General features: G+C 42.5%; 1 protein-coding gene across 1 annotated transcript in view; it reads left to right on the top strand.

Moving 5' to 3' along the window:
• The window catches only part of zbtb16b (zinc finger and BTB domain containing 16b), a 29,034-nt gene extending 13,786 nt beyond the window's left edge, over window positions 1-15,248 (top strand). Inside the window, exons 4-7 of the mRNA XM_088301162.1 lie at window positions 56-142; window positions 8,379-8,549; window positions 10,981-11,148; window positions 12,073-15,248. Of these exons, the coding sequence (XP_088157288.1) occupies window positions 56-142; window positions 8,379-8,549; window positions 10,981-11,148; window positions 12,073-12,302 (656 nt within the window). The 3' untranslated portion in view covers window positions 12,303-15,248. The remainder of the gene's footprint in view (window positions 1-55; window positions 143-8,378; window positions 8,550-10,980; window positions 11,149-12,072) is intronic.
• The last annotated feature ends 4,573 nt before the right edge of the window (window positions 15,249-19,821 follow it).

Genomic DNA, 19,821 nt, shown 5'->3' with positions numbered 1-19,821 from the left:
TCGCACTTGGTTTTTGTCATGACCACAATGCTGTCTTTTTAAAATGTGTCTACAGCTCCCGCCGAGGCTCTGGTGTGCGATCAGTGCGGAGCCACCTTTTCCTCAGAGGAGGCTCTGGATGCCCACCGGCTAACTCACACAGGTTCGTCTCACACGCACACACACACACACTCAAGACCCATGCTCGAGTTACTCCGATGACTTTGCGACTGGATTTTGCTCGTCATGCTGGCCGGTTTGAACTGTTCCTGTCATGATGCTCCATAATTTATCGAGAGGGAGGTGGGAGGCCCTCTCACATGTCGGCTTCTAACATCTCTCAGTATCCAGGTCCAGCGCATGCCAATTGCACACAAAACACAGCTTCATAAAATGTCACACAAGTTCTCCTCATATCTTACTATCGCAGGTCAACAACAACATCCAAAATGTATTCATCCTCAGGAAAAATACGACGTGTGACTAGTGCTGTCACAATGCCATAATTGGATACCAAAATTCTGTTTTCGACACCATAATTGCTTAAAGTACCTCGAAATCCAATATTGAAAACTATAACACGGAGTAAAACATCATTGAAGATATCTTCAAAGCACCTCTACTAGTCTAAACAGGCATTCTTATTAATATTGCATTCGTGGGATATGAATTAAGCAGCAAAATCCACTCATTTTCATCCATATCAGGGAGCGGCCATTTTGCCACTTTCCATCGACTGAAAATGAAATAAAGCATACGGGATCATGTAACGACCAATTGCGATTCATCGGTTTTCTGCGTTTGGTCATGTGACGTTTGCAAGCTGAGCCCTTCGGCACTATGATGTCATTTAGAGACAAGAGCAAGTATCAAAATCTGTGTATTCACGACATGTCAGGATGTCCCTGCGCTCAACAAAAAACAGTCCAGTTTCTCTTGAAATTGGCTGTTCTCATCACCAACATCTCCCTTCATGACAGATTTGGAAAGACATGACTAGGACTCCACTTGGTGTCATTTAAGAATTATGTTTGGCCGAAAGCTGTCATGAACCTGAGTCATGTTAACACAGTGATTTCAACAACAACAAATGCCCAGGGGCAACACCACGGGGGGAAAAAGGCAAAGGCCGCACTAACATTAAACTTTGAGGTCAAGTAAGGAGTTGCAAAATATCATCCCATGGGCCATAAATGGTCCTCGGGCCGTGAGTTTGAGACCACTGGTATAATACAAAACTAAATGCTGTTTGAACATTAAATTAGCAGAGCCTTCTCATACTGTTTACTGTCACACCTTATATGCATTAGTACCCCCACACCCCCCCCTAAGAAAACAAAATCCATGTTAACAAAAATTAGATCGGCCGTGCTGCTATGACGTAACGCTAGAGAGATGATGTAATTGCACCGACACGCCCCACAGTAAAAAGACAGGTTTACTGTACCGTGGTGACCTAAACTGAACTTACCGCTTGCGTGAATCAAGATGACATGGAAGCTACTCTGGGTTCAGTTCAGCCTCAAGCAAGGGTTCATTCTCATTTTCTGAGTAATTTCTTAAAGGAATCAAGTGTTTCCCCAAAAAGGGTTCTAAATACAGCATCGGCCACAATTAAAAAGTCACGCTAAAGCAGCATCTAAAACCAAAGTGTCCTGGGGGCAAATAAACTCAACAAGGGGGAACAATGGAATTTCTGTCTGCTATCTTATTCCTTTGTTGTTTGCCATTTTTGTCTATTTTTACGACCCACCAGGACAAGGAGCGAGCAAATCCGTGTGACATAACTGACTATTAGCGTGCTAGTTAACCTGATACCCGTCAAAACATCACGTGAAATATGCAGAAGCAGCTGAACCGTGTTTGTTTCTATTAAGGCAACAGCGTGTCATAATCATATCCTAGAAATAGACGCTTCAATCATTCCGGTGGTACACTGGCTTGTAATGAGACCAAAAAAAAAATAGATCTCGAGATCATCTACGTTGATGGTATGGGATGTATCTTGTTATAGCGCTAGCATCAACACTTTTGGGTGCAGAGCTTGAAATTGGGGACGGCCTGACTCGGTCATTCAGTGACTACGTGAAATTACTTGCAGCCAGGAAAAGAGTTGTTGATTTGGTCTCAACTAAGTTGTGATTGTGAAGAAGCGCAACATGATGAGATAAGGCTATGGCGGTATGTCCAGGTTCCGAGTGATTTCATTGGTTTTTCAACGTTCGGTTCACTAGCTAGCTTTAATGGCAGTTTACTTTGCATTCTAAGGTCTGATAATGAGGGGTAACTCACATAAAAAAATACATTTTCATCAAGCGTGAGTAAAATGCAAACTTATTTTAATGTCTACTTAGTAGAGGAAGTTGGTAAATTCAGAGTGTGCTGATACTTAACGCCTTAATTTAGCTTTTCTACGAAGTCCTTAAATGTCCTCAAACGATTTATCCAAAATCAATAAATCTGCCATTTCGCTGCCAGGAAAAAATATCAGATGTGTTAAACCACCGACAAAAAAACAACAAAAACATGACTGCTGTTATGTTGTTCATCAAATGGACCCATGTTTATTTTTCAGTCTAGAACTTCTGCAAAGCGTTACGTACACACAAAGTGCACTTTGTAATCGTTAATTTCATAGTAAATTGAGTCACAGATATAGCGATTTAAAAAGGGAATTTGATCCTTTTCTGATATTTTTGGTTATAATAAGAACATGCCCCGGGTCACAATGACCCGTGTACAGGATTGCTTGCTGAGAAAGAAAAAAAAAATTGGGTGGGGGGGGTAAGTCGATTTCTATATTTACTTTGTTCTGTTGCGTGTAGATAAGGTTGGAATTGATAAATGCTCCTACCAGTACACTTGGAAAAAAAAAAAAAAATCCCAAGAAAATACCAATAAAAAAATTATTTAAAAATCCTGAGCTCACATTTTCTTAAAGCTGTTCTTATGTGTGACCAAAATGCAATTAATCCTAACGTGATCCCCTTTCTCAAAGCAAGCCTCCTCGCAGATTGTTTTTACATGTGTCCGAACCCAAACATTTTGTTGCCACTGTCACAGAAAGGTGATCGGCGTCGTAGGCGTGATGGCATGTAACTGTAACTCCAGGTGGCACACACAGTATGAATACTTAATGCTAAGGAGGGGTGCCGTTCATGCCCAGAAGTTTCTACCGCCCTCACCCCGTGAGTTGTAAACATCCAGAGCTCGGTTTCAAGCTTGGCACCATTTCAAGAGCAGAGTACAGCAGGGCACTCTCGCATTTTGTCATGATCTCACCTCGGCTCGTCGTGACGCACAAACCTGTTCTGTTTTTGTTTTTTTCTTTCCAAGTGACACAAGCTATAGGTAATCAGCGGTGTTCAGGTTGTGTACGAGGGGGAAGGAGGGCTTACGTTGAGTAAATAACAGACATTGCCCGGTGTTCTTTTAATTTGCCGTGACGCCCAAATGAGTTTGGTCTTGGTAGATTACCACTTGTCAAAGCTGAGCAGCAGCTGCCCACCCTCCTCATTGGGAGCTCTGCGGCTACCAAGTCTAGTCACAGTTTTTGCAGGTCTCTTTGGCGTTTTGATATGTCAGAGGTGAACAGCCGAGGGTTGCTGTGATCAGAGAGCACGGGGGAGAGGGGGGGGGTTCACTGTGGGAAAGGAACAGGGGTAGAGAAGGGCTACATGAGGACTTCCTAAGGGGTGGGAAGGATTGCTGCTGGTGTGCTTAGTGCCAGCATTGAGAGGGGGAAAACAACATCATGTGCTGCTGTTTACTCCTCAACACAGCACTGTCATAGTCTCCTGACCTACTTGTCAGAGCCCAAAATAAAAGAATGGATCCGTCTCCGAATCGCTCGCACAACAAAGGCGTTTGTTCCGTCAGAGCTGGTGAAAAAAAAAAAAAAATAGTGCTCTGGGGCTGTCTTGATTTTTAAGATCGTATCATATCTGTGGCGAAATCGACTGTGGACAATGCTTGAAACCAAGCTGGCCGGCAATGCCACCTTGCCTTGAAGGCTCGGGACATGAGTGTTGGCTTTGTGTACTCACAGCAGCTGCGCTGTGTCCACGCATTACAGACATTACCTTCTGCTTTGGCCCTTGTAATTAAACAGCACTGAAACTCCATTCAAGATACAGCCTCAGCTTTGTAAAGCACAGACCTTTTAGCTTGCCCCAGTGCGTCCGTCATCACGCCACAGCTTCCCTTCATTAGCTACTTGCAATTCCTGCACGCTGTTGACCAGACTGAACTATGCCCTCGTTGGCCTGAAACATATTTGCTCTGCGATGATACACAAAGCACCCGTGGCCCGCTCGATTTCGATTACGAGTATTTTCGAGTAGCGTCAACATTCCAGGAACCGCGGCGGTGGTAGGAAAGCAGTGAGCCAGAGTGAACCGCTTCACCGAATGGTTAAAACGGGAGCAACGAAGCCCTTGTTGCATTAATTATTGAGTCGGTTGTTCGTACGTCGGGTAGATTAGCGGTGGACTGATGAGAGCCCGGGGTTGTTTAAGGTACGGTGTGCGTGTAGAGTGGCCTCCTCGGCGGGAGCTGTGTGCATGAGCACATACAGTAGAGTGACTTGAACGCTCACGGGGTCATGTGAGGTGTGTTGCCTCAACTGAGCCGAGAGGCTTCACCTCGCACACACGCAGAGCACAGCCTGGGGACAGAGCCGCTCCCTGGTATGTGACGACACTTACTGGTGAACATGATGTAATATTCTAATCTGTTGAATACATTTCCACTTTACAATGGAGTGAGTTGTTTATGAGGACGTAAAGTGGAAAACGGTAAATTGAACACAACCCCAGTATAAAGACAAGTGAGTAACACAATTCAACATGTTGAATCGGGTTGGGCTGTCGGGACATATGAGCACTGTGATTGGCTGTCAGCTAAAAAAAAAAATCAGTGCAATTGAACTTTAACTAGATTTACCAAAAAAATAAATTAATGAATTGAACATGTAAGTGTTAAGGGAGCAAAACAGAATCTATTTTTTTAATTTTGTATTTTTTTAATTAATCAGGTGATTAATCAGTCCTTTGAATGTGTTGGAGGACCAAGTCAAGAACAACTGAGATTTGAAACCCCAGACTTGCAAACCAAATAAAACTAAAATAAAGTAAAAGTACTTTTTATTTTAAAAAAGCTTTTATATGCTTACAGTTTTTTTTATTTGCTTCTGTTCAATAAAATGTAAATCTAATAAATAATTATACAGTGGTGGCATTAAAAAAAAAATCCAAAGAAAAAGAGTTACTCACACTTTAGAAATGTATCCTTCCGACGCGTACTGAGATGCTGAGGCATTCAACTTAGCAGGTTCCGACGCAATCATCCTCTAATGATTGAACTAAAGCATAAACAATTCAGTAGTTGTCGTTTGCATTTCATTAAATATAAAACAAGACAAAAATCAAACCTCGTGGCTGCAAAGACGAGACAAAAACAAACAAAAAAAAAGATAGCGGTCGGGCAGTCTATGACTACAATCTCCTGTTCACTTTGCAGTGAGGTTTACTCCCAGACCCTCGGGGTGGGAAAACTTTTGTTTGCGGTGTGAAAAGAAACAAGCTGCGCTTATTTGTGAATGAAGGGATTAGCTCCAACACTTCACCCCAACGCGGAGCGTGATCCTATCTGGTTGCCTGGACACGTGGTTTTGTCTCTTCTAGGCAGCGTGAGAGCCTGAGCCCGGCTCCTGATTCTCGAAGGCAGATGTAGCAAGACTGCCTCCGTTTTGTCACGTGAGCATACGTCGGCATGGCGGAGGATGTGCCCAAATAGCATCCCAACCTCGGCCTATCCTAAATTATTAACCTACTTGTGCAGTGTAACGCACGGGGTTAAATGCGTGTACTTTCCGGCCGCATATAAGCTTGTGAGTAAATCATTCCTGAAGACACAATGGTCAGTCGACTGCGACCTTATGGGAGTCGCGCTGTTATATGCTATTGACCCTATTGAGAGCCATGGGTCAGGAGGCCATAGTGTGCCTTCAAACCCAAATCCCGAGCCTATTGTCTGGTTAAGGGTGAGAGCGCAGGGGGCTATGACAGCCAACTTTAGGGCTTATTCTGTGCAAAAACAAGCTCCTCTGCACTTATTATCCAAAGCTTACTGGAAAAACTCAAACCCTTTTTTGGGAAGTTAACAGAGCGCAGCGCGGCAAATTGCCGCCGCAAACGCACAAAGACAACACACACATTCCCTGCTTGGAATAGTTGACTTTGTTGTGAACATTAGTTATTTTTATTCTCCACGTAGAACAAACCAAACGCTGCAGTCACCAGATTTCAAGAGCGACATCCCTGTGGCAGGATTTTATTTTGACACGCAAAAAAATGTCAAACTGTCTGAGCAGATGGCACCAAAAAAAACGCATTTTTAGTCAAACATGTGGACGGATGATAATTAAAGTGGCTTTGAGGTATTATGTGTTATTTAACTGGTCCAGGCTGACCAGTCAGGAACACTTTGGAACAGAAAGCACGCCCCCTGCTGGCTAAAGCAAACATCAAGAAAGAAACAGATGTGAACAGATCAAATTTTCAAATTGCTGGATCTGTTTCCCAGACTGTGCCCAACACAGGTAGAAAGTGAATCCGTTTAAATGGTGGAGCATTTCCTGTATGGTGAGCAGGTAAGGTGTGTGGGCTATGGGTAGGGTCTAAAAGTGAGTGTGTCAGAGGGTGGGGGTGGAGGTGTTCAGTAGGGCATTGTGAGCAGTGGGTCTGTTGTCTTTCAACTCAAATATTGTGATACGTGGGTGAGAAAGGGCCCTGGTCATTAGGCGAGCGCATAAAGACAGTGGGTGAGGGGGGTGGTGGGAGGTGCATGTGGACCCTATGACTAATGGGCCCGGTCAATGAGAGCCTGAACCTCATTGTGTGCTCTTTGTGCAGCCCACAGCCCCAAAGCCTCTAACAGGTGCAGCTCAATCCAGTGGATGGCCTCCCTGCAGGATTGTTAAAACCAGGGAATGCCTTTCACCCCGTCCTGTTGCTGTTAATGATTACGGATGAGCCACTTCTATTTGTGTTTTTACGGCGCATTTCTAACCAAGAAAAACATACACACGAGAAGTCGACCGGCTTCTTCACAACTGTGTGTCTACTTGTGCAAGATTCTCCCAAAAAACAAAACAAACAAAAAAAAAACATTCGCCTGTGCAAGATTAATCAGATAACAATGCACAGTGAATGTTTTCTGGCTTGATTTGTTTCTTTTGTCTCTTGTCCGTTAACTTGATTGAACCCAAAAGCGGGCGGCTGACACTCTTCCCTCTTTAGTATGAGGACCCTGCATCCCTTTCCCCCGCGTTAATTCCAATTTAATTGCCAGTTGCCTCAAGGCACTTCAATAACAGTAACAAATGATTTGATTTAGTGGACCTCATCAGACTGCATTTTAAATGTGACACAGCAACCCCACTTGAATTCCAATGAAGTGCTGGCACAGTCCTGTGTTTACTAATGATCCTCCGCTGGAGATGTCTGATTGAATCTCAGTCAGGAGCGATGGGCGCTGCGAGCATTGGGAGAGGATCTGAAACCTGAGCAGACAAGACAAATAAGGACCCTCATAATCGCATATGAATGCCTGACTGTCTCGAGAGGCACATTTTTGTCTATAAAGCCGCAGATTAGCCGGCTCCTCGGCATTACCACACATATGATTTTGCGTCGGTGCCAATTGCCAGAGTGGATTTGAAGCGGCGGCGTCCAGAGCCCGTAGATCAAGTGGCGCGCTGTATGACAGCCGAAGGATGCACGTCTCGTAGCCATTTTGACTTAAACGAGCCTGCCGGCGGCTCCCCATCTGTATTCCTCGCCACATTCGACGCAACAGGAAAGCAGCCCCAAAGAGATGCCAGGTCACACACACAGGATTAAACTGGATTGTGTTTTTTTTTTCCTGCAGTCCTGCCTTTAATGGCTTGATATCACTACTTAACATTCTGCACAGGGCGTACGGTGTAGGCATCATTTAGGGCGGAGCCACTATCAGCCGCTCTTTCAACACAGAGGACTTCACAGGCTGTGGCTGACTCCTGATAGGGAATGAAGAGAATAATTACACATCTAACATAGCAGGAAGGAGCCATTGATTGTGTGATTGGCATGCGCTACGTTGGGTGGGAAATTCTTCAGGAAAACAATGACTTTCATGGTTGAAAATAGAACGAATAAAAGGCTCACAGCTGAAAGCGCCTGCGGGCTTTTAGGGGAGTTGGTTTAGGTAGAGACACTTGCTCTTTGAAAGAAGCTTTTCCCTCCGAGGACTCACACAAAGTTGAAGTGACCCAGTTTCCCCACTTAAGGCCCCGTGTCTGCGCGCCATACTGAAATAACCGCGCGCCTCCGTCTCTCTTTTTGTGCCTTCTCCAGGGACTGACATGGCGGTGTTCTGTCTGCTGTGTGCAAAGCGCTTCCAGACCCAGAAGGCCCTGCAGCAGCACATGGAGGTCCACGCAGGCATGCACAGCTACATCTGCAGCCACTGCGAGCGCCCATTCCCCAGCCACACCACCCTCAAAAGACACTTGCGCTCACACTCGGGTAAGAGCAGACGCCTCCTCCTTTTGCACCTTCACTGCTGCCTGTACTGGAAGCGGCAGTCCAAAGTCTCTCGTGTTACTCAATAACATCATCGAAATATTAAATACAGCCCTCAGTCTACTGAAGTGCAGTTGTTCACCACCTCATACGAAATCTAACACCATTTGCTCTATAACTGTGAAAAACAGTTTCCGCATTGGAAATATTGTAAAGTGTAAAACATTTTTAAGTTTACAGCGAATGTTTAAACAAAAACATTTAGCATACCAAGTATGAAAAAAATACACCAAATGACAACACTAAAATGGAGTAAAATTACAATAATCATGTCTTCTACTATGGATATAGTCAGGGTTTAACGCAAACCGATTTCAATCGGAAAATTGGCTTGGCTTTAGTGAGTGGATCAAATCCAAATGAATCAAAGACACGCATCGAATCATCTTTTTCTAGAGAGATGCACACCAATATATCAGAGATGGGCAACTAGTGATGCAACCTGCGACTACACTAGGTTAGCCTTGATTAATTTTACCCTCCCCAAAATGTTTTCCTTTTTTTTTTGTCCTGTTTTACAAACCCAAAGAATTCTCCCCTAAATACTGTTAAATGTTCAATTTTTTCCACTAAAACATGGGGGGTAAAAAATCCCGGAAAAACAGGAAAAATACAAAATACGAAAAAAAATATTGAAAAAAAAATATGCCGACATATCTGAATCCGCGGGTGCCGAATTGGAATATGCAGGGGACGACTGTCGTTTTAAGTTGTAATATCACCAGTTACCATTAGATGGCAGATATGTCTTAGCTGGACTTGCCCAAGGTCTTAACTCAACATGAGTAGAACTGACTTGGATTGATATGGAGGACAAACAGTACCGCAATAATAAAATTTGGAGTGAGTTGATTTCCGTGAAGTAAAAAAAAAAAAAAGGCGCTTCATGCTTGTTTCTTGTTCAGCAATTTTGTGTAGTCGTTAAATGGTGATTTTTATGCAAGAGAGCCCTTTGCAAAGAGAAAACATTCATAAAATGTATGCTTATTTTGCATCAAATCCTTATTGTTGGGTTAGGATCATGGATCTTTTATACCTGTCATGAAATGTGTATTATCAAAAATAAACCCAATTGAATGAAATTGCTCCACTTTCTAATGAACCTTCCTTGAATGGTATCGCACCCATTGTATCGAGATACACATCAAATTGTCTCATATTGGTGGGATGCACACCCTTAGTGCTTTATCAGTACGATTTACTAGGGAGAGGAAGATCATAGTAATATGAGAAGCAATGTCACAACTACGACAAACAATAGAGACCTCGCAGCGGTCAAAAATGTTGCGTGAACTTAAAATGTTACCACTGACATTGGAATGTCATTGATTCTAAATAACTCTCGATCAAAAATGACTTTTGTAAAGATTTGTACCCGCTGAGTCAACAGTGGATTTTGAAGCACAGGCAGCTGCACTTATTCTTCGTATATGACTCAATTTCTTCCGTTAATTGATTAGCACGCATCATCTCCTGGCCTGCTTCTGCATCAGATGACTCACCTCTGCTGTGACAGCACTGTACCGTTATGGCCGGTGCTTATTTTGGGCAATTTCATCCTGTTTATATTTTTGGGTTCTTAGACAGCCGTCGGGGGCTTGTGCAAATTCACGGCTGTCAGTTCCAGTGTGGTTCACGCGAGGCGATAGAGGGAACCCAAATAAATATTGAAGGAAAGGCAAATGGAAATAACTTGTCTTGTGTGTTCTAGCCAGGGTGAGTTTTAGTGCCGCGAGAAACGGAGCGATATTTGCCGAGAAGATGTCCCCCTTTCTTCTCTTACCTTAAATAACACTCTCAGCTGTCAGGACGGCTTGATGTCTAGACGGGAGAAATACATAATTGATGTGAAGAGACAGAAGTGAGGGGATTTTTGGCCGTGACAGCGTATCTTGTTTGTATGCCATTCTGCTTGGAAGTAACATTTTGTAAATGTCAGTGTGGGGTGGTGGGTGGGTGGCGGGGTTATATTGGGGGAGAATTGGCCTGTAATGAGGAGAGCCATGTATCCTGGGCCTTGGTTGTTGCTGTGGTCACTGAGATAATGAGGCACATAGGTCATTGGAGATGAGTCAAGGCATCAGCCGAGGAGATAAATAGATTAACTACAGTATAGAGGCGAGAGCGGCACACGTCTGGAGGGCTTTTATTAGCCATTAGCGGACCGCCGAGGGGAGAGTCCTCGCGTCACAACATTAGCAACGTGCGACGGCACGTGCCTATTCGGACTCAGCTCCATATGCAACCCGGCGTGTCGTGCCAAGGATAAAGCTCGCCTCACGAGATAAAGTGCCGCGTCGGTGCGGAGGCCATTGTGTTGACACGACATGAGTTCTTGTGTGTGTGTGTTTGTGTGTGTCATTTTGATTTTCAGGCGATCACCCATTCGAGTGCGAGTTCTGCGGGAGCTGCTTCCGAGACGATGGCACCCTGAGGGGCCACAAACGCATCCACACGGGAGAGAAGCCTTACGAATGCAACAGCTGCGGGAAGCGCTTCAGCCTCAAACACCAGCTTGAGACGCACTACCGCGTGCACACAGGTGAGAGCCAAGAGGAAGGCGGCGGCGCAGGCTTCTGTTCGGGAGCTTAACACTACCCAGTTGCATGGGGCACCCCGTGGATGTATTCAGACACTATCATCAGCAAAATTGCACCTTCTTCTTGTTTGGACAGATGAGCGAAGATGTCTGTACCTAAAGCAATACCAGTACACAGTATTCCTTCATTTTCTGCGGTTAATCGGGATAATACTAGAAAATGTTTATATGGTTTGGCATGAAAAGTTTGTGATTAAGGCAGCATTGTCGTGCGAATAGATTTCTGTTTACTTGGATCCTCAAAAGGTCTTAAATTTGATTTCTAAAAATAAAAATTCTAAATAATTATCCCTAAAATGACACAATAATAATCTGCCATTTAAAAGCCTTAAAAATAGAAAGCTTTTTTGTATGTTGACAAAGGCTCGGGCCGAGCTATAATTAGTTTTTATGAAGTACATTAATGTAGAATGCCGTTTTCTTATTGGAAAAAAACGTTGCAATTTAAGGACATTTCCATTGAGATGAATTGTTTGAACGCGTTTTGAGTTTCGACCATGCGCAGGGGAGAAATTAAACTTGTTTTATATTGTCATTTATTATTAAGACATTCTATTTTTTTAAGCTAAAAGTAAATTCAATAAAAATGTTGCTTTTGGACATCAACGGCAAGGCTTTCAAATAGCAAGAACTCGAGTATTCAAATTTATTGACAAACAACTGCGGACTTATGGAAGTCTGCAAAATGGGACCCCAAAAAGATAAACTAACCCCATACTGAGCATGCCTTAATTTGGGAAAATCAAATTGGATTTTTACTCTTCATGTTAACCTTGTGACATGCCCATACACCGTAGACCAAGATTGTTGTGTTCGCCTTGCTCATCAACTAATGTTTTATAGTTTTAAAAAAATGTCTTTTTCCAGGTGAGAAGCCATTTGAGTGTAAGCTGTGTCACCAACGTTCCAGAGACTACTCGGCTATGATCAAGCACCTGCGCACGCATAACGGCGCGTCTCCGTACCAGTGCACCATCTGCCAAGACTTCTGCCCGAGCCTGGCCGCCATGCAGAAGCACATGAAAGGCCACAAACCGGAGGAAGTGCCGGCAGACTGGAGAATAGAAAAGACTTATCTGTATGTCTGTTACGTCTGAGCAGGTCTTAGACCCCCGGGGGCAAAGTGGGAGAGTAGCGGACGAAAAGTAACGGTTGAAAAATCTCAGTGAGTTAATAGTGTTGACTCTTGCTGGGTCAAATATAAAAAAAAAACTAAATGCAAAGTCGGGAGTTGTCATTCTTGGAGAGGAAAGATGCTAGTGCTGAAAGGATAACGTGTTTTATGACAAAATTTGTGCCATTTAATGATCAACGGGTGGGTGACCACACGCAGTCTTTAAAATGTGTTAAAACTGTGAAAAAAAAAAAAGTTCAAAGATGCAGAGAGTGGACTACATCACCCAGCACCGACTGGGCGACTTGGTCCAACCGAGACCCAAAGAGCCTCCGTGAGAGTATTTCAATTTCCTTAATCATACCTCACAGAACGCCACACAAAAGTGGCGACAGAGGACACGTTTACACGAGAACAATCGAGTAAAAATAGGAGTTCAAGTCTATTGACAAAGACATTTTTCATGATTTCAAGTCACAAGTCGCTGCAAAGATGTCTGAAGACGCAGTCGTCGAGAATAGAGATGATTAGTCATTGATGTAATGTGTCAGCTGGTCAAAAACATCCAATTTGTTGTCATTTTTGTTCTCCAAAACGCTGCGATTGATAACCTCTCTGTTGAAAAGTTCCGGTGTACACTAGTGATAAACTGATTTATTACCAATAACGATTATTAGTAGTCAAGACTGCTGATAACTGATATTTGGAGCAGATATTGGGGAGGCACGACGCTTTTCGTAAGCTGGCCATTTGACCCTGTGCGTGCGTGACATCACTGGCCCAACGGGGTCGTCTTCAAACTCTGATGATGGTGATGACAAGCTGTCGGTAAGTATTGGTCGCTCCCGTTTTTATTGTTCGTTAAAGGAAGAATAAAATGAGGACCACGACGAGCACACTTCACAGTCGCACTGGCCCTGCCCGGAAGATATTCAAAGCGTAATGCTAAATCCATGATAATGTGGATCAATTGGAGAAAGCGTTCACTACCAAATGGATTAATACAACATATTAAAATTTGTAAAAATCATGTCCCATACATTTTAAAATAAATAAGTTCTCTGAATTTATTAACATTTTTTCTTACTTAAAAAAAAAAAAGTCGTTGTTGATGTTTGTCAAAATACAGAATATCGGCGCCGATAATCAGTCTATCCATAGTGTACACAGACTACATGAGAATTAAGACATTTGACGTCCGATTAACTGCTGCGTTGCCATCCAAATAACTAAAACGCATTGGTGGTAAGAAAAAAAAAAAAAGGTACTCTGGCAAGTCTCTGGTTGCATTGTTTAAAAAAAATTAAAAAATCACCTTTAATAAGGTGGATTAAAGAATAATTGTTGACTGTCACTCAGTTTGATAGTAAACATGCCCGGGCTTGTCTGAGTGGGTCCCTTGATTGTGCTGTTAAAAACCTTGAGAAAAAAAAATATCCCCTGGTTTGTTGGCCGCACCATTTTCCCTACTCTTTCATGACTGTTTTTTTTTTTTTTTTAGTCCTTGTGCATGTTTTACTTGAATGGACGCCAGATTTTTGGCCTCACAACACATGATCTCTTTTAATGGTCTCTTCTTGTGGCGGATGGCGTCATGGGTTCCGAGGTAGCAGGCTTCCATTTCATTCAGTGTAATTGTTTTTTTGCTATTTATATGTTGTTTGTTACCAAATGTGTGCTGATTATCACCACCACACGAGATAATTTCAGGTAGAGCGAGCTCTACATGTCCACCGGTTTCCCCGTTTGTTGGCAAACTGTTAATCCGTCCTTGGGTTTTTGTTTCCTAACAATTACCATCACAATTTAAATGGTCAAACAGTGTAAGTAAAAAAAAATGTAAAGAGCCTCAACAGGGCTTTGATGTGTTGTTCTTTTTTTTTTTTTTTTTAATCACTGTCTATAATTAGATGTCTTATAAATCAGAACTGCTAAAAATAGAACATGAAAAGCAAAGTGTTTTTTTTTTTTTTGGTTATTTTGAAAGAAAATCCAGACAAGTGGCGTTTCGTGTCAGTTGTGGTGTATGTGTCATGTACAGGCCGTCCTGCGTTGTTGTTCCCTGTGCGAGTGAAACACGGGCCTTATAGAGTGAAACATGTTGTATTTTTGTATCACGGTAATTTGCTGTCTTGTTTACATTTGGTATCATTTGAGAAGCATCTTTCATGTGTGTTTTATACGTCTCTGAGAAAAGAAAAAAAAAGAAAAAGGCCCCTTTCCCTTGTGCCTCTTTTTCCAAGTAGAGCGTTGACATGCTTGAGTACGTGGGTCTGTGCTGTTGATGTTTCTTTTTTCTTCTCGCTCCCAAATTCGAGATGAGAGCCACGTCTCGGAAGATTGCAACTGGAAGCAACATACTGTGATTGTGACGCCGACGCTCTGATGCAAGTTGCCGGCAAGGGCGATGTAAAAAACGCTCAAATTGCGTCCCCGTCTAGAGTGAAAGTTAAGTGTGGGGCGAAAACAGTGTACAGCACATCCTGGCAACTTGATGCCATGGCACGCATTCACTGTATCTATTCTATACATGAACATGCACTATAACCAGTTTAGTGAGTGGACCAAAAGAAATAGAGCACTTTTGTTGGAAATGTCTTTTTTGTTTTGTTTCGTTTTTTAATCTTTGTATATTGTGATAATGCAGATGTCCTTTTATTTGGTGTGTCCTAGAAGGCTGTGATTCGCATCGTTTAGATATGTCGATGTCTGTCTACCTCAGGGCCAGGTCAAAACTCGAGCTGGTGTCCAATCAGGGTTGTTCTTCTTGCCATGTGTGCAGTAAAAATCCCTCCTCATTGCAGCTTTTTAACACCCGTGTGTGAAAGTGTTCTCTCAGTGTGGATTCAGGCACAACTCTGTACGCGTCAGTGTTCGATGGCATGGTCAGAAAAAAAAAAAGAATTAAAACAATTTACTATTCTATGCATTCTATCTCTTCTGTCTGCTGTTTGATCAACAAATGTATTGGGGTGTGAGGAATTAAGTTGTATTATAAATCCTTTCAAAAATATCAGGCTAGATTTTCATAACTGCAGTCTAATAAATGGCATGCCCCAATAAACTGTAATGAGTGGCGCCACTCTTAGCACTGCAGACGTGGCATCTGTAGAGATGAAGTTTGCAATACGGACTATTCCAACACAAAAACCTGTCAGAGGCCACTTTGAAATCTAGAATAATACATACCGGTATGCCTATATTGCTGGCGTCTGGCCGAAATCTACAGTCCCCTCCAAAAGTATTGCAACAGCCAGGCCAATTTAGGATTGCAGTTGCCAGAAAGGCAACAGATATCACTGTCAACCTGCAAAGAGCAGGGGTGAAAGTTTCACAAGCCACTAATGTAAGAAGACAGAGAGGGGAAATATAGAGGCCGTACCACAAGATGCAAACCACTCATCAGCAAAAAGAATTGGAAGGCTAGATTCAATATTGCAAAGTAGTACAGAGATGAGCCACAAAAGGTTTGGAACAAAGTTTTGTGGACTGACGAGACCTAGAATAACCGCTACCAAAGTGATGGAAAGACCAAAGTATGGAGAAATAAAGCAACTGCTTTATGATCCAAAACACAAGGTCATTTGTGAAACATGGTGGAGTTAATGTCATAATTTGGGCTTGCATGGCTGCCTGTGGAATGGAATCCATCCATCCATTATCTGGGGTCGGGTCGCGGAGGCAGCAGCTTCAGCAGGGAAACCCAGACTTCCCGCACCCCAGCCACATCTTCCAGCTCTGCTGGAATCACTAGTCTTTATTGATGTAACTCATGACACTAGCAGCAGATTTAATGCTTTAGTTTAAAAAACCATTTTGTCTGACGATTCACAGAAAAATGCACTCAAACTAATTGGAAGAATCTTCATCATGCAACACGACAATGATCCAAAACATATTGTCAACAACTAATGACTTCAGCAGGGGGCTAAAGTGGAAGGCCTTAGACTGGCCAGGTCAATCATCGGACCTTAACACAATAGAGAATGCATTTACTTTTGAAGGTTAGATACTCTCAGAAATAAGAACAGAAAGAGGCTGCCGTAAAGTTGTTGCTAATAGTTGAACAAACAGGATATTTTTGCGCTCTCCTGAAAAGTGATGATTTTGGAGGTACGGGTTAGGTCTGCCCAATGCCGGCGCTATCTAAATCAATAGTTCTCAACTGATGTCATACCAGGACCTGCATGTTTCCATTGTCACTAAGTCACAACCTACTTTAATAGACGCCTAGAACAAGGGAGAAAATTGTGGTTTGAAAATAGCTTTTCTATTTGTATTTTACTACACATTCTTACATGTTCAAAGTGCCTTTCTAAGGTAAAGATGATGCGCATGACAACTTCATGTACACAAAAAAATGAACACCTTGGCACTGATCTCTTCTTTTTAGCAAACAAAGGATGCAGAACAATTTGGAAGGCCTGTCAATATAGATAGATAGATATTGTTACCAACGTACGGATATAGTGCATAAAATGCTGTCCGCCACTACAGCAGTGGTGCTAATTCAGTTTCAACATTGGGACTTTGACAGCTTTCCCCCTCATACCGGCAGACAATCCCTCTGATCCCCCTTCCTTAACATTTTATTGGCTCCGGCCACAAACCTTACCAGTGGCTTATTTGTGTCATGTGGGCGAAGCACAAACAGCTGGAGTCACTCCAGGCTCTGTGCTGACCCCTGATGGCACCGTGCCGGAGCCGCAGCTGGCTTGCGTCTTAATCAAGCTGTGGAAGGAGCTCAAAATTGGAGTAGCGGCACTCCCAAAGCTCCATGTGTGGCACGGTGAGAGTGGCGCAGCTCAGTCAGACTTCTTAATTATAAGTGCTGGCAGCAGTTTTTACACGTTTTTTTTTTTTTTTCCATCACTCACCCGCATGTTCGCCTAATACTTTTAAGACTGTGCCATGATGTCCTTTAGTCACCTTCTTCATCCCAGTGTTTTCATAAAGTTAAGATGTGAAATCAGTGGTAAATCCACTTTCTCACAAAATGACATCACAAATACAGGCTGCAGTGTTTTCTTTTCAGTTTTGCTCCTATAATCACTATCTTGTTTTATAATGTTATGATGTGTATTTTGAGATTTCAAGATACATTTATGCCAATACTGACCCTAAACACAAGTGACCTTGACCAGTACTTAAATATAAAACTTCTAAAATTACGTAGATATTTGTCAAGCAATTAAAATGTAACACCACTGGAACACAATATTAATCAGTAAAAATGACGTTTGCTTTTTCAGTCCACTAGATGGCAGTAACATCCCATACAAGGATGGCAACGGCTTCACGAGCTATTAAGACTGTTGAAATACCAAAGGGAAAATTAACTTTTTTTTTCCCTTTTGTTTTAATGGATGCTTTAAACAAAATTTCTAACAAAGTTTTGGTTTGTACACATGCAATTCAAAAAAAAAAAAAAAAAAAAGAACCAGCTGAAGGTTTGTCTAATAATTTAACCCGCTTTACTTAAGGTCTTTTTCAATTCTGAGATGCAGTTGGTGTTATTATGTATCCACTAGGACACTGAACTCAGTCAAGAATGTGGGCAAAAAAAGACAGCAAACTAAAACTCAAGAATTCAGAAACAGATGAGAAATTCTGGTCGATATGCACATTCCATTACATTTTAAATGCCAAAACTCATACAAGTGTTGGCAGAATTTGATCGGTGTTCATTTTTCTGTTTCAATAAAAAGGGCACCAGTGATAGCAAAATATGTGATGATGACCATACAACCACATGTCATTGCCCCCCGTTTTCCTCTTTTTTCTTTTTTTTTACGTATGCGGAATCAAGCTTGTATTGATAGTGTGTTCCAGTGAGCTCTCACAGCCCACAGTGGCTGATATTGCAGGCCTTGTGTATCTATGTATTGACAACCACGGTGCAAATTGTAGGAAAAATCTTTGTTTGTGATTGAGAAGTTGATCACCTCTGCCACTTCATTCACCTCTGTCACAGGTCCAAGGACATGTGCCGGGTGCAAGAGCAGATTGAGCGGGAGGCAGCGCTAACGTAATCTCCTCTGTTTAATTAGAGCGAGCATGGTGGGCAACAAAACACACGCGCACACACACAGACACACACTATACCCACCATCTGGTGTGGGAGAAGGCCCACTCCGACAGGCTTCAGCCATCATTAGACCCATACAAACTCATACATGACAGCAATTTATGCAACCTGCCACGTTCAATACAGACACAGCAGCTTATAGTTTAGCCGTGTTGTGACGAGGGCAACACTCGCACTTTGACTTGTCACCACAGAGCTGTCATGTCATCGTAATATGCCCAGGACACCAATGCACACACTAGGGTAGAGCTCATAGAACTATGAAGTGAGATGTTCTCTCGCCAGACACTAATTATGTAGGGGCATTAATGCTAACCACAAAATAATACAAAACAGTCACTATATCAGTCTTCCTTCCGCTTGGGCTGCAAGGTCAAGGAGATGTCCTCAAACATACCACAAGGTGGCAGTCAAGCCATTCAAAGGATTAACGACAAGACAACTCGCCCATCCCCATTCTTCCGGTCTCTACACACACTAGTTCACAGCATCATGACACAGCACGAACATAAGCTGGACGTTGACCAATCGGTCAATTTTAGCACCATATGCAGTAAATGTACACTCACATAATCGAAGACATTCTCATTCCAGATCAAAATAAGCCTCTTTAACAACGGCTGGACAACTTGATATGTGGTTGTTATCGATCCAAACAGTTTGACTGTCGTGATCAAGTGCCAGTGGGCTCTTATTTTCAAACCATCAACAAGTGATGGATGGGAGAGCAAAGACGACTTTGCCGCGTAATGGATGTAATTCAGAACACAGGGTGGCTTATAATTTTACCACCTATATTGAACAATCAATGTTTTTTTAAGGTGAGAGCTATGCCATTACATGTTCTAGACTGGCAAACTTATTGCCTTTGCATAGAGTAATCAATCCGCAATTAATGTTTAAACTTGTTCTTCATCTTTTGAGGACAGCGAGCGGCAGAACAATCCAATTATTTTTAAGAGTGCTGTTGATTTGTGGGGAATTGCTTGTTGATTAATTGTCGCTTGAAATTCAAGTGAGTGGCGTCGTGATTCGGAAGCACAACATGAAGTCGGGCCATTAATTCGAGAACGTTTCCGCTGTCCAATGCAACGTGAGTTCAGCATATTCAGCGATCTGTACATCTCGTGAAAAATAACAGTCAATAAATGACTAGAAATTCATTGTTACTATTCCACACTGGTGATAAAGTAAATTTCATGTATTTGCCTATTTCTGACATGAGGTAAATGGAGCAAATATGAGAGCAAATACAAATGCAATAATTGATCATCTTGAATAAATTAATCTAAGGCCACTGAAGCTGTGCACTCCTGAGTTTCCAACTGGATCAATAAAGTATCTGCCAACTGAATACGTTCATCTCTAGAAAAAAAAAAATGTGGCTGCTCAATACATTGGAAATCAAACAACA

The sequence above is a fragment of the Idiotropiscis lumnitzeri genome, chromosome 7, assembly GCF_059441095.1.
Source record: "Idiotropiscis lumnitzeri isolate Australia: NSW breed Sydney's pygmy pipehorse chromosome 7, RoL_Ilum_1.0, whole genome shotgun sequence".
NCBI classification, from domain to species: domain Eukaryota; kingdom Metazoa; phylum Chordata; class Actinopteri; order Syngnathiformes; family Syngnathidae; genus Idiotropiscis; species Idiotropiscis lumnitzeri.
The sequence above is the reverse complement of the archived record's forward strand: the minus strand, read 5'-3'. Positions and strand labels throughout refer to the sequence as shown.